The following is a 14,563-nucleotide window of genomic DNA, read 5'->3' on the forward strand; positions in this document are numbered from 1 at the left end:
CTACGAGTTTCCATTCCGGTCTTGCTAGATAGGGTCAACAGAAAATGCAAAAAGTCGAACATCTGGAGAGCATTAGAAATCAAAGAGTTTCCTAAAAATATTAAAACAACACAGTAAACCAGAGGCACACATGCTTTATTCCATGGAGAGAAGCTGAAGTTGATGCTACGTATCTCAGGTACAAGATCTAAGGAAGCGGTGATGGCATGTTTGTGTAAGAACAATAAAAAACTAAAATAACACGAATTCTGCCCTCTGGGACTTTTTCCTTAACATTTTCTAAAACTTCAATAAGCTAACCTGTGTGCAGAGATTCAGGTTCATGCAGAAGAGACATTTATTTTGGACTTGGATTTGACCCTAAAACAAGAGAAGAGCTAACGGCAGGCTGCTCCTCTTGCCACCTCCCCTGCCTGTTGAGAAAGATCTAAGGCAGAATAGAAACCAAATCAGAAAAACACTCCATCTAGAGCAGTGGCCCCAAACTTTTTCTCTGCATAATCTTTTCTTTGATAGTCTGAAACCCCACAGACCATTTCCCCTGAAAAATGTTTTATGAGGCTGGGATGGTCTCAGAAACCCCAGGGTTCCTCGAAGGACCTCATTCTGGAAACTCTCATGGTATTGTATGACCAGAGCGGCTGATCCACTTTGAAACTCTTGATATGACACAAGTCTCTATGGCTCCCTTCTAAATGATAGCCAAGGAGTTTCAGTGAACTTGGACCTAGACAATAGGATGAGTCATTAAAAATGTGATATATATTTTTTAATTTTTCCATAAAGAGGACACATCTCTGGCATCTTTAAAAAGCATTTCCAAATTGCATGGCTTTCAGAGTATAGTGAATTAGCATATGCTATAAATACATATACGCATATTTAGACACCTATAAATAGGTTTAGCAATACAATAATCAAATATTACATAACAAAATCTGTATAATGATACGTTTATATAATAATATTTCTGCAGTAACATGAAAAAAAGGATACAAGCTTTTGTGAAGGATTCCAGATTTCCACTTTTGTTCTGTGATCCAGGGACAGGGTGTGGTAATTGAATCTTTGGGAGACAGAGGTTAAAAACAAGGCCAGTCAGGAGCACCAGGGCTTTTCCAGCCCAGGAACTAGAGCTACGGCCAGAAACAATATTCCTGGGTCTACCTGGGTCGCCATTCCGACCTCAGCAAGCGAGAGCCGAGAGCGAGCCTCTCAGACTCTGCTCCCAAATTCCATTTTCCAAGAGGGCTGGGGGTTGTGGGTTCAAGTCCAAGGGCTGCCCATGAGGTGTGTTGTGTGTGTGAATCCTCACAAGGGCGTGTTTTTTATGTCCTTCCTGTCTAGCCTGCAGCCGACTGGACTGTCCAGGTCCTGGTTAAGCCCCTTGGAGGGAGCAAGCACTGTCCACGCGAGAGTCCATGGCCACGGCCTTTGTCTTTCCCTTTACCGGCGGCTTCCAGGTATGCTTGGGACCTGTCCTCAAATATGGAAGGTTTCTTAGAATTTTGTTCCTTTATCGGTAATTTGTATCGAAGACCTAAGCAGAAGAGGTAACGGAGACGGTGACATTTATTGCTTGCTGTGGGCTATACTAAGCTTCACATTTAAGATCATATTTTATCTTGCTAACAACTCATTAAGGAGACTTTCTCTTCATTGGGCGAGGAGGGAATTGAGGATGAGACTTCTTGGAGACCGGCCCCAGTCTTGGAGCTAACATACTGCAGAACCAGGATTCTAGCCCCGAGCTCCTGATTCTCAGTCTAGAACATTCCTTTCCCATTCACCAAACGGCCTGGAGAGGTGAGAAATTAAAATGCTATAAGAGTAAGAATCAAATATTCAGCTGGTATTCCCAACAGCTGAGAGTCCATAAGGTTGAAAGAAAGAAAGAAAAAAAGAGAAAAGCTACTAATTTTGCATCAGAGATTTGTGGCAAAATAAAACAAGAGACCCTGTTGAGATTAGCATGGTAGGTAGAATAAAGGACATTTGTTCTGTCCTTTTCCCAGAGTAGTCGCGACAACCCATGGCTAGTAGTCCCTAAGATTTGCTATTTGGCACAATCCTATGCAAGAGCCACACAGAGAATCTGAGAGTGAATTTGCTGTCCCCCCAACCCACCGGAGCTGGTCTAGACCCAGCCTCTGTCCCCACAGTCAAACCCACTTCAGTGTAGGTCGGAACACCACCAAATACCCTGGTCACTTAGGTTATATAATTGTACTTTTGTCACTGAATTGTTGCTTTATTTCTCTTCCTGCAGAATCATGCTGCTGCCCACAACCATCTGTTTAGAACCAGATGTACAATATTCCATAGATGTCCATTTTTCCCGGCCTTTGGAAGGAGGGTCCCACGCTCAGTCCCACATCCTGGTTGACTCAGTAAGTATCACGGAGCGAGGGAGGGCGCCGCCTTCCAAGCTGAGACCTGTTATCATTCGACTTTTAGACTCCCTGGTGACATGTTTCTTTAGAAGTATAAATGGGTTTGTGCCGTTAGAAAAAGCACTGATTCTCTGTAAACGTCACCTAATACCAACTGCACAGCTTACTGAACAGCGCTCATCGGCAACGGTCCGAAGGTTTTACTTACTCTGTTGTCTAGTCTTCACAACTGCAAGGTGCTGTCACTGTCCCCATTTTACAGTTGACAGAACAGAAGCACAGGGTCACAGGGACAGTGAGTGAGGAGGCTGCCATCAGAGCCAGACTCTCTGGTGCCAGAGCCCCCGCTCTGGGCCACTACAGCGCCCTGGCATGGCAGAAAGTTTGGGGAGAAATTCTACCACTTGAATTGTCAGTGTCTTGTAAGTTCTGCTCTGTACCTCCTGCTTGTGTGGTGTTGTGACCGGAGCGCTCATGCAAGTACATAGACGGGGACTTTTTTAGTTCCCGTTATATCCTAAGCATTTTCTTACAGTGCTTATGTCGTCTTCTTTATTTTCTTTTAAAGATTTTATTATTTATTTGACAGAGAGACAGCGAGAGAGAGAGCACAAGCAGGGGCAGTGGGAAAGGGAGGCACAGGCTTCCCGCCAGCAGAGAGCCTGATGCGGGGCTCCATCCCACGACCCCGGGATCATGAGCTGAGCCGAAGGCAGACACTTAATGACTGAGCCACGCAGGCGCCCTTGTGTTGTCTTCTTATCATTTTTAGGAGCAGTGCATAATATTTCCTCAAATGACTTCTTTCAACTTCTTTCCCCATAGAGTTGGGCCACCGATACTCCGTCTAAACCTCTCACTCTGTACACAACTTCAGGCCCAGGCTAGGGCCTGGGCAGAATTTGGGCACTGGGGAAATTTAAGCTTTCATTTACCAGTATCTATACCCTATGCCTCAAGGTTTATGGCTCTCGAAATAGCCTGTCAAATTAATTTCTGGAAAGTATTCTCCAATTAACTCTCACGATCATTAGAAATATGTGAAAGGATCGGGTTCATTCCGCCTTCAGCAGAATCGTATAGAATGGTGTGGGCTTCTTTAAAAGTAATTTTGTGAGTAAAAATCAGAATCATTTCTTACAACTGCATTTTAAGATATTTGTGAGAGGCCACCTGACAGACTCAGTCAGTGAAGCATCTGCCCTCAGCTCAGGTCATGATCCCAGGGTCCTGGGGTCCAGTTGGCGTTGGGTTCCCTGCTTGGCAGGGAGTCTGCTTCTCCCTCTCCCTCTGCCCCTCACCCCTGCTTGTGTTCCTTCTCTCTCTCTTTCTCTTTATCAAAATAAATAATAAATAAATAAAATATTAAATAAAATATTTGTGAGGATCTTCTGATATCATGATTTAATTGCCACATTACTGCCCTGCAAAGTTTTATTTGAATGCAGCTATGGCCAGTTGTTTAAAGATTTATTTATATGGGGGGTGGGCAGAGGGAGAAGGGGAGGGAGGGAGAATCCAAGCGGACTCTGTGCTCAGCACAGAGCCTGACTCGGGGCTCCATCTCACAACTTTGATATCATGACCTGAGCCGGATCCAAGAGTCAGACGATTAACCAACTGCGTCCCCCAGGCGCCCCTGGCAAGTTGTTTATATATTATCTAGAGCAGATTTCAAGCTACAAAGACAGAGCCAAGTATTTGCCACGGACGCCTTATGACCCACAAAGTCAAAAATATTTACTGTCTAGTATTTTATAGGAAGCTTGACAATCCCCTGTTTAAGTAGTTGTATGTACGTATTTCATGAATTGTGTCTTCAAAGTTTAATTTTTAACCATTGAACATTTTAAATTTATAACCTGGAACTTTGCTGTTTCATCATCTACTATAGAACTCAGTATGAAGCAGGTGTATCTTGGATTGTATTCTAGAAATCAGGTATTGTAACATCTAAAATAAAAAACAAAAACCCCTGCCATTTATAAGATTATTTTACCAGAGATAGAATTGCAAGATTTAGAAAACAGGGAAGGAAGGAAGGAAGGAGGACGAAGGAGGGAGGGAGGAAGGGGGAGAGAAGAAACAAGACACCAAGTTAGATTTGAATATTGTATAAATATGTCCAAAATATTGCCCTCAAATACTGTCTGAGACATACTAAAAAATTATTCATTGCTTCTGTGAAATTCAGTTTCACCTGGGTGATTTGTATTTTATCTGGCAACCTTAGCCAAGGATGGTCTAAATCCTGCTCCTGGAGGGCCATGGTTCTACCAGGTGAAGGTAGAAAGGAAGTAGAAAGTAGAAACAAACTCTTGAATGAGAGTTTAACCTACTGTGATTTCCCTACCCATGGAAGTTCTATTCTCTGCCAGGAAGTTTGAAGAGAGCTGCACTCACAGACCAACACACGAGTTACAAAGAAAGAAAGAACCCAAGCAGAGTAGAGAAAGGAAAAGGAAAGAGAAAAATGAAGGAATTCATACATCATGAAGAGATTTTATTATTATAATGATAGTCATGAAACTCAAATTTGTAAGAGCCAAGATACTCCTCATCTTAAATCCATATCCTGAATATTTCTAATTTTGTAAATTTCCAAGTTTATGATTTGATGCTGTGTTTCAGGCATCCTTGTGAATTATCCATTCACCACCCATTCATGGAACCTACATGGGCTGATACTGTGCTGGTTCCTGGGGTGTAAGCTTTGGTCCCCGTCCTCAAATAATTCTCAGCCTGATGCGGAAGACGGACGTGTAAATAAAATCATTGCAGTGATATCTGACAGATACATAATACAAATGGGTAATTTGAAATTACCTGAAAAATACTTCCATTTGATCAGTTTTCAAGCTTACAAATAGCTACAAAAACCATGAAACCTGAATGAAATTTAGGAAAGCAGCCTAATCTTGGCAAAGTATCAGAACCTCAGTAGTGAGGCTAGATCCCTCATTCGGATCAGATTCCCCAGAAGCCAAAACCGAGACAGGGACTTGGGTCCACCTGATTTATTGAGGGTATGTTTGTGGGAGAAGAGGTCCAGGGGACGGGGAAGGAACAGAGCAGGGATGTGATTTGCACTGAAACGTAGCTGATCCCACAGGGAGCTTGGGAGCATAATTGTACCAAGGAGCCAGTTGCCCCGAGAGGCAAAGTGGCGGGCCTGTGTGCCCAAATCATCCACCCCCCCAACCCCCCAGTGAGTGCATTCACTTCTGGAAAAGTTGGCTGAGTCCCCGGAAAGAGGGACAGCTGTGAGCAAAGAACAGCCAATGCCATAGCAGCTGGCAAATGGGAAGATCTGGGCAGGGCACCTACAGTGTCCCTTAGAGCCCCTGACCCTGGATGCCCAGTGGGAGAAAGCCAATGCACATTTTCTGATTACAGACTAAAGCAGTTATTTCCACCTCACTGATTTTGCTGCTCTGGGAAGATGCTTGGCTGCCTGAGCCCTGGCACTTTCCAAGTTCATTCCTCTCCTGCAGCCAGATTAACATTGATATCTAAGACTAGGACACATTTCCAAGAAGCCCCAGTGAAAGCTTTGGTCAACCCTGGAGGCTCCTTCTGCAGAGATGGCTTTTGTTCTGCAAACAGAGTGAGACAGCTACAAATTTCCTTCCCGATTGCATGATATGTGCTTCCATGAAAATGTATTTAGAGTCAAAAGTTTATTAGCCATTCTAGAACATAAAACCACCGTTCTTTTAAACCATGGGATGGACTCCACTTGGTAAACAAAGTCTTTAGAAGTTTCTAAAAGAGGTGAGTCATGACATTACAAAATCCTATAGCTTCACAGGGACTCTTATCATCTGAGCCATCTGCTTGGTGCCAGGACTGGCCCCCTCGAAACTGCCTCAGACCAGCGACTATAGATAACCTACCCCTGGTTGGCTCCCCTCATCCCCAACCCTAGCCTGTCCGGCTTCCTTCTGCATCTCTCTTCACTCGGTGTGTGTTTGGAGAACAGTCATTTTAGTATCAACTTGAAGAAACCACACTGGACAGGTATATATGCTTCTTTATTGAGCAAATATTTATGAAGTAGCTACTGTGAATTAGACACTGCGGTAGGCACAGGTGAAGACAAGCACCTTCCCCAACATGCCGGGACACAGGAAATGGCAACATGGTCTGAGAGCTACCGGAAGCCATGATGGGTCACTGGACAGGAAAGCTGGGGATGCCTTGAGCAGTGATCCTCAGCGTCCCCTGACCCAACCACCTCTTTCAGTTGCAGATATTTTGCAGTATCCTTTACCGATTTGAAATGCAATTCACAAGCATCATAGCCTACCTGCTCACATACCTTCCAGAGCATGTCAGTGTAATGCACAAATACAAAGAGACGTAAAAGGAAAGTAATTTATAGAGAAACATTATGTACTTCAATATGTTTGTGCACTGGCAGGAATACACCACAGACACATGAGACGGGGACAGGGTCATAGGTGTAGAATCACTCAGTGTGACACAGCCAGGAAAGCAGGTGTCTTGCAAACATGTTTTTAAAACATAGACTAAGATTTTAGCTCATAATTATAAGCAAAGATTTCTCCTTCATGGATGTTCGGTGGAGCATTCGAAAGCTGCAGGAGACGGGGCTGATTTTCCTTTGTGTCAAAACATCTGGGATTTCTGATCCCCACCCACTAAAAGCCAGTAACACACCTCATCCGATGGCCGTGACAACCAAAACTACCCCTTGGAATTTCCAAAATGCCCCTTAGGGGACGGCCCCTCCCATATTGAGAACCACTGAGCCAGGAGGTTGGGGGGCCGGAGGTAAGAGAAAGAAGCCACTGAAGGTTTGAAGGAGGGGTTATCTGAACAAACTGCCTTTTAAGGAATCACCGCAACTACAGGGTAGAAAATTGATGGGGGAAGGGGAACAAGAGTGGAAGATGGGATGTCTGTCGGGCGGCCATCATGGTAAACTAGATGGTCTCAGAGCAGTGACAGGGGGACGAAGAAAGATAAATGCACCCCAGACACATTTAAGAGTTTATGTGGACCAGGCTCGTGATTGATTTGTTGTGGGGGCGAGGAGGGGAGGTGGGTAGGCAGTGTTGATGACGAAAAAGTCAGTATCAAAGATGACCTTCTTCAGTTTTCTACACTGAGTATCTTGGGAGATGCTGGCACTGTTTCCTGCCAACAGGCACAGAAAGGAAAGCAGGTGGCAGGTGCGTTGGTTTGCAGTGCTGTGGGGTGACCAGTAAGCTTGTCTGAGCAGATCTGGTGCCTGCAATTGAGCTGTGGGCAGGAGAGCTAAATTGAGATACCAGCAATCTGTATCGATGGTAACTGAAGGCACGCCATTATCAAGGTCACCTAGAATGGGGGGGTGGGGTAAGGAGGGGGCTTATGGGAGAACCCTGAGGAACCCAACACTGAGGGATGGGGGGAAGGAGAGGTGTGGCATTGGCGAGAAGAGTAAATGTGGGAGGAGGCAGGGAGGGCTCCAAGGAAACAATGTTTCAAGAGATTTGGCTATCAAGGAGTCAAAGGGCCGAGATGGAGGCAGGGGCAGAAGGGAAGTATGAGATCAAGGAGGTGATTTTACAGATGGGAGAGATTTCAGCACATTTAAGTGCCAGTTGAAAGGAAGAGATTAAAGAAAGAGAGCATAATCCACAGAAAAGTTTCCTGAGGGCAAAGGGGATGGTGGCAGACATCTCCTCCACTGTGACACATCTTCGTGAGTGCTGAAGGGACAGGGCAGTGGTGGTAGGGGGGCTAGTACCTGAGTGCCAGGAGTTTGGGAGGCAGGAAGTGGGAGGCTTCCTTTCCTCTGTGAGGCCAGAAGAGGAAGAGGCAGTGAGTGGCCCGTCCAGGAGTGCAGAGAGAATGAGGATAGAGGTTTGAGGAGTGGAGACACTGTGAAATGGGCATCTAAGGCTGAGAGTGCACCACTGATGTGTCAGACGGCAAAGGGAGACGGACCGGGGGGTGTGGATGGGTGCTGGAGCAGGGGTGGTTGAAAGGGGGTTGAAGAAAAGGACTATGGGAGTGAGGTTCAGTATGGACAAAACAAGAAGGCCAGGGGAAATCTATCTGGGTCACCTGGTTCACTCTTAACTAGACCTGCTGAATTAAATCTTAATTTCAGTTGTGACCAACTTGGTGTGATCGATTCTCTTATATTAGCATGTTCTCCCCTGTGTCAGCCATGCCACTGAAAAACATTTAAAGTGGTCATAGGTTATAACATGGGTAAAATCTTCTCAAGAAATATAACTGTATGGTTTTTCTTCATATAGGATGATCCCTCTTTGAGAATAAGCCTAGAACAATGCATTTGTCCTTCTAATAGCTGTATGCACTAAGCCAACAATTCACAAAATGCATCTATGTTATATTGAATTTGTGGAATGTTAGTGTTACTTGAGTATAGAACCAAGTAGTTAAATAAGCATGGAAGCACTGAGGTGTTTTGTTTTGTTTTTTTTAAGATTTTATTTATTTGACAGTGAGCGAGAGAGATCACAAGTAGGCAGAGTAGCAGGCAGAGGGAGAGGGGGAAGCAGGCTCCCTGCTGAGCAGAGAGCATGATGCAGGGCTCGATCCCAGGACCCTGAGATCATGACCCGAGCCGAAGGCAAAGGCTTAACCCACTGAGCCACCCTGGAAGCATGGAGTTTGAAAGTATCTTTCTTGTAGGACTTCTCAGAGCTTTAATATGTTAATCTATACTGTGACTCTCCAAGAGGCAGATAGTTTGATGTAGGACACTATTGTTCATATGTAACTGAAAAGGACAAAACATTTAAAAGGAGAGTTTTGTGGAATTAGAGTTCCACAATAATACAATGGAATGCGCTAAGCCATAATTTCTGAATTTATCACAAATAGCCTAGTTTAAAGTCTTAGAAATCTAAGACAAATTTATGAGCAAGCTAAAAGTATAATAAGGAAGGTAAAAAGAAAAAAGTCTTATTTTCTTTGTCTCAAGTCAATAAATGTAAATATTTAAAGATTTCTTAAACACAATAAAAATCTTAAAATCTTCAGTTGTAAGCATTTCCTCATAGGTCTAATTGTTTATACAAGCAGAATCTTAAATGGGAGACAATTACGAACCTCAGTCTTCTTTTTGTATTATTTCAAAAGCTTGGTCTGATTCCCCAAATCAATTCACTGGAGAATTTCTGCAGCAAGAGAGACTTAGATGAATATCAGCTACACAGCTGTGTTGAAATTGCCTCGAAGACGGGACCCCAGGTGCTCCCTGATGTGTGTGAAAGGCTGATAGTCAGCATGTCCGCCAGGCTGCACAACGGGGCAGTAGGTGAGTGGTGACCCAATGGGCTCTACTGACGCACAGCTTTTTAGAATGTGAATGAATCGATTTAATTTCTTTTAGCATCTCCTCCAAACAATCAATGTCAATGCCAATTTCCCAATGATTAGATATATAACAAAGTCGGCTGTGTGTTGGAATCCCAATGCACAGTACAGGAAGTGTATAAAAAAGGAGCCTTGGAGTAGCATTGGGCTGCTAGGATACTGTAACATTGGTCCTAAAATACTTATTTGGGGTCCTGGACTTTTAGGGCTGGAGTGAACTGTAAACAACGTCCTTCATCCTCAAACTTTCATTCAATGATCAAGACTCTTGGAGTCCAAACACATTAGGTAACTTGTCCATTTCACTAAGCCACAGAGCGGTGCTTCTCACCCTTAGCACTTCTGAAATTTGGGGCTGGATAAAGCTTTGTTTTGGGGAGGGGTCTTCATGGGGGTTTTTCTGTGCTTAATAGGAAGGTTAGCGTCATCCCTACCATCTGACCACCCAAGACGAGTAGCACCTTCCCTCCAGTTATGACATTCAAAAACTTCTTCAAACTTTGTCATATGTTCCCAGGGGATGGGTTTTACAAAATCTCCCCCCAGTGAGAGCCCAGGGTTCCTGAGTTCTGGGCAAATGCTTATCCCATTACACTGCAGGGTTCCCACAACCCCATGAAAGATACAGAATAAGGGAAAAGAAACAGATAGTCCAGCACCAACATAGATCATTAGGAATTGAAGGAATAACATCAATAATAATAATTATATTGGAACAGCTAATTTTTAAAACAATTTCTTTTAAGCCTTTCACTAACCTGTTAAGTAACATTTATTAAGGTATGTATATTGTCATATTTATTGAGCACTTACTTCCTGCTCCATGGTTCTAAGTATTTCACAGGCATTATTGTCTTTAATCCTCATAATCCCCTGGGGTAGGGGCTATAATTTCCCCATTTCACAGATGAAGGAGTCAAGGATGAGAGAAGTACCAAACGAAAGAGAAGTGAACTAAAGCTCCCAACAGGACCAGGTGCTTCTCTGTCTCTTCCTTCACCTCTACCTGTCCTCTTTGTCTCCCCACAGCCTGTAAGTGTCACCCTCAGGGCTCAGTGGGGCCCAGCTGCAGCCGACTTGGGGGCCAGTGCCCATGCAAGCCTCATGTGGCTGGTCGCTGCTGTGACAGGTGCTCACCAGGAAGTTACGGCTTGGGACATCATGGCTGTCACCGTACGTAGCAAAGAACGGATGGGGGAGGGCATGCATGGTCACAACCTTGGCGTTTCGAAGGCAGGAAAATCAGTATGGGACTCCCAAAAAATCAGTATGGGAGTATGGGACTCCCCAAAATCAGAAGGGACTGGGAAATTGATGCCATGATTCAGGCTGTCTGTCTGCGTAGATAAAATGTACAGGAGAATTTTCCCATCATATATCATTCATCCCTTCTGAGGGCACCCACCGGATACAGAGCTTCTTTAGTAATCATGAGTGATGGTGCTCGCTTCGATGGCACATATCCTAACACTGGAATGATACAGAGATCAGCACAGCTCCTGTGCAAGGAGGACACGCAAATCTGCGAAGGCAACACGAGTGATGGTAAAAACACGGCCTGTACTTCTGGGAGTGTGCAGTATGTATCAAAGAGATGGCAGTCCAGGGAGGTTGTGCGAACACCAGGAAAGGTGTTGGCTGTGCCAGCCCAGCTTTACGATCTGGCACAGAAGCCGCATGGCTGGCCAGGTCGAAAGAAAATGAGATTGAGGAGTCAAGGACGGAGACAGCTCTGCCACCTGGATATCACCGTCTGATGCTGGGGTTGCAAAAAAATGAGGAACTGATTTTAGAAGCTACCCATTAATAAGGGCTTAGATAGGTCTTTATTCATATGCAGTGGTAATCCAGTCTCATGGCACCCGTGTTCAGGGGATATAGTTCTCTGTTCACGCTGTAAATAGTTAGTGAGAATACTGTTCTCCGCAGAAGCCTAGCTTGGTGGGTATCTCTGGATAGGTTAGTTCTTCCAGGTAAAGGAACAGCATATCTTTTTAGTCATGATTCAGAGAGATGGCATACCTTCCTGGTCATTGTCTGCCCAACAGACAGTGCTTAGGTTCATGATCATTGCTGTTTCCCTTTCTTTAAAAAAAAGAAAGAAAGAAAGAAAGAAAGAAAGGATGAAGCGCTTATGATGCACAAAGGGGTAAACACAGAGGAGCCAGCCTGTCTTCTGCCTCCTGACTTCCTGTAGGGAAGACTGGCTCCAGGGAGTCAACAATTCGCTAGAAAAGGATTGAGCCTCTGTGACCTCACCTAGGAAAAGGAAAAATCCAACCACCTTGAGAAGGGTTTTTATATTCTTTAGAATCTTGAAGTTTGAGTTGATGAGTGGAAGTTCGAGTCATTAAGAACACGCTCTTTGTTGAGGTCCGGTGTAGAAACAACGCTTAGAAACCCCAGTGGCTCACAGCGTACGGTTCACTGGGTGACTCAGGGAATCGTTCGACAAACACTGACCCGGTACTGGGTGCACGCCAGGCTCTCGGACTCACTTTATGTGCCTGATCGGGATGTGACAGTGAGTTCAAGTTTACAAAATCAGGACCGTCACTCATTCCCCCAGCACGCCACTTGCCCCCACTCAACATGTCCTCTTTCTTTGTCTAGCATGTCACTGTCACCCGCAAGGCTCAAAGAGCCCTATATGTGACCAAATAACGGGACAGTGCTCCTGCCAGGGGGAGGTGGCCGGCCGCCATTGTGACCGGTGCCTGGAAGGCTACTTTGGGTTCCCCAGCTGCCGCCCTTGCCTTTGTAATGGATTCGCGGAACTTTGTGATCCGGAAACAGGCTCATGCTTCAATTGTGGGGGGTTTACAACTGGAAGAAACTGTGAAAGGTAGGAAATTCACACGCACTTTAATTTTGTTTCTTTTGTCATGATGTCACAACACCCTCTGAAGGACCACTGGGTAGAGACTCAACAGTATTTAAGTGTAGAACGATTGCTATAGGGAGTCGGGGAAGGTAGAGCATCATTCCTGATGTCCTTCAAGATCTTGTGATGAGCCAGACCATGTCTGATTAAATTAAAAAACGGGCATTTATTGGCCTGGCACCTTGTTTTTTATGTCCCTAAAGCATAACATGTACATTCACTGCTACTATACTGAGTTTAATGACTGTACGCCTTGGGACTTTCAATGTAAAGCAAAAAAATCCCTTCACGGAAGCAAGAAAGCATCTTATAAAATACCGTTTTGAGAGTTGCACTGTCCTCGAGCATAACAAATCCACACTGGCTAATGTGAGCTTTCTCCAGGAACGTTTGGTAAAAAGCAATTATCTTGCCAGATGCATCGATGGTTACTATGGGAATCCTCCTTCGGGACAGTCCTGCCGTCCTTGCCGATGTCCAGACGTTCCCTCGAGTAGCCAGTATTTTGCCCATTCCTGTTATCAGCATCCTTGGAGCTCAGATGTGATCTGCAATTGTCTTCAGGGTTATGCAGGTGTGTAGTCTAGTTCATGTTGCCTTTTTGCTTCTATCCCATAATGCTATCTAAAAACTGATCCCATGTTCATAATTTATCTGCTTTGAACAACTGAGTGGTCCTGAATGTAAGTTAATGGTAAGAAGACACAATCTGGTATCTTGCTGCTTTACTGAACAAAGGATTTGAAGGATTCAGAAACAAACAATGAAAAGCTCATTCCTCCAAGCTATAATTTTTTTTTTAAATAACATTCTGGAACATTAACTGACCAAATGAGTTTAAATCAAATAGATTTATTTAAAATAAAACCATTACATGTTAAGTAAGATACATAAGATACATGGGTGATTAAGTAATACATATGTCTCATATAACGTATAATGTTGGCAATTAAAACATAAAAAATTTTAATCAAATACTTTATGTAATCCCAACCAGTCAATTTGACTGATATTTCACAAAAATAATGTATTTTTTTCCGATCTGAAGCACTGATTTGGGCCTCAAATAGACACCATATAAGTCCATTCAGTATTTGTGTCTGTCCCTCTACCAAAACTTTTATTTTAAGGAGTTTAAGCATGAGTGTAAACATATAAGGCAAACAAGGAAAAAACATGAAACCTACTTGATTTAATCATAGTTTGGGAATATGGTGCTGCTGTTTTCTCCAACAATAGTTACTATCATGGTAATAAATGATGCGGCTAGTTTTTTTGTTTTGGTTTGGATTTTGGTTTTTGTTTCTTTTTGCTACCTATGTCTCTACTTCATTTTGACCTCTTCCCATGTAGTTTCTTGTCTGTGTCCACTCTGGCTTGGTTGGTCAGTGTTTCAGAACTGAGACTAGGATTGGCTGATGAGCGCATTCCTAAATAGAATGAACCAAAATGGGGGGTGGGTGGGTAGACCCACAGTTTGGGCACCTGACTACAGTTCCCTGGTGGTTGGAAAGGTAGCAGGTAAAGGAGGAAAGGGATATTTTCTCCTCCCAGTGCTTGATAAAAACACCGTCCAGTGTGCGCACATCACGGAAACCACAGTCACCATCTACACTGCTAGACCCCATTCAGGTGCTGCTGGTTCACCTCCAGAAGCAGGTGAGGGTGGGGATACCCCAGAGAGAACACAAGGTGAGATTGGCTTTGGGTCCTGAGACACTTGGGTGACCCCCGTTATAGAAAGATCCAGGGATCCTGTGCCTAATACTCTAGTTTCTTATATAAGGACTAGAATGTGTTCCTCACCAAGGACTTTTTAGTTCTGAATAATCATTGTATTCTCTGACTGGATAATAAATTAAAATGAATGTTTTAATTCAGAACATTTTTCCTTCTACGTCCCCAACGTGTGACATCTCATTAT

The 14,563-nt window shown here is 44.0% G+C and overlaps 1 protein-coding gene across 1 annotated transcript in view; it reads left to right on the top strand.

The window, feature by feature from the left end:
* LOC111155309 (laminin subunit beta 4) overlaps positions 1–14,563 on the top strand; it is an 88,503-nt gene that overhangs the window by 41,279 nt on the left and 32,661 nt on the right. The window contains exons 15-20 of the mRNA XM_022515452.1: positions 1,348–1,463; positions 2,270–2,390; positions 9,519–9,696; positions 10,785–10,928; positions 12,369–12,600; positions 13,056–13,217. Of these exons, the coding sequence (XP_022371160.1) occupies positions 1,348–1,463; positions 2,270–2,390; positions 9,519–9,696; positions 10,785–10,928; positions 12,369–12,600; positions 13,056–13,217 (953 nt within the window). The remainder of the gene's footprint in view (positions 1–1,347; positions 1,464–2,269; positions 2,391–9,518; positions 9,697–10,784; positions 10,929–12,368; positions 12,601–13,055; positions 13,218–14,563) is intronic.

The sequence above is a fragment of the Enhydra lutris genome, unplaced genomic scaffold (genome assembly GCF_002288905.1).
Source record: "Enhydra lutris kenyoni isolate GAN:26980312 unplaced genomic scaffold, ASM228890v2 scaffoldscaffold40, whole genome shotgun sequence".
Lineage (NCBI taxonomy): Eukaryota > Metazoa > Chordata > Mammalia > Carnivora > Mustelidae > Enhydra > Enhydra lutris.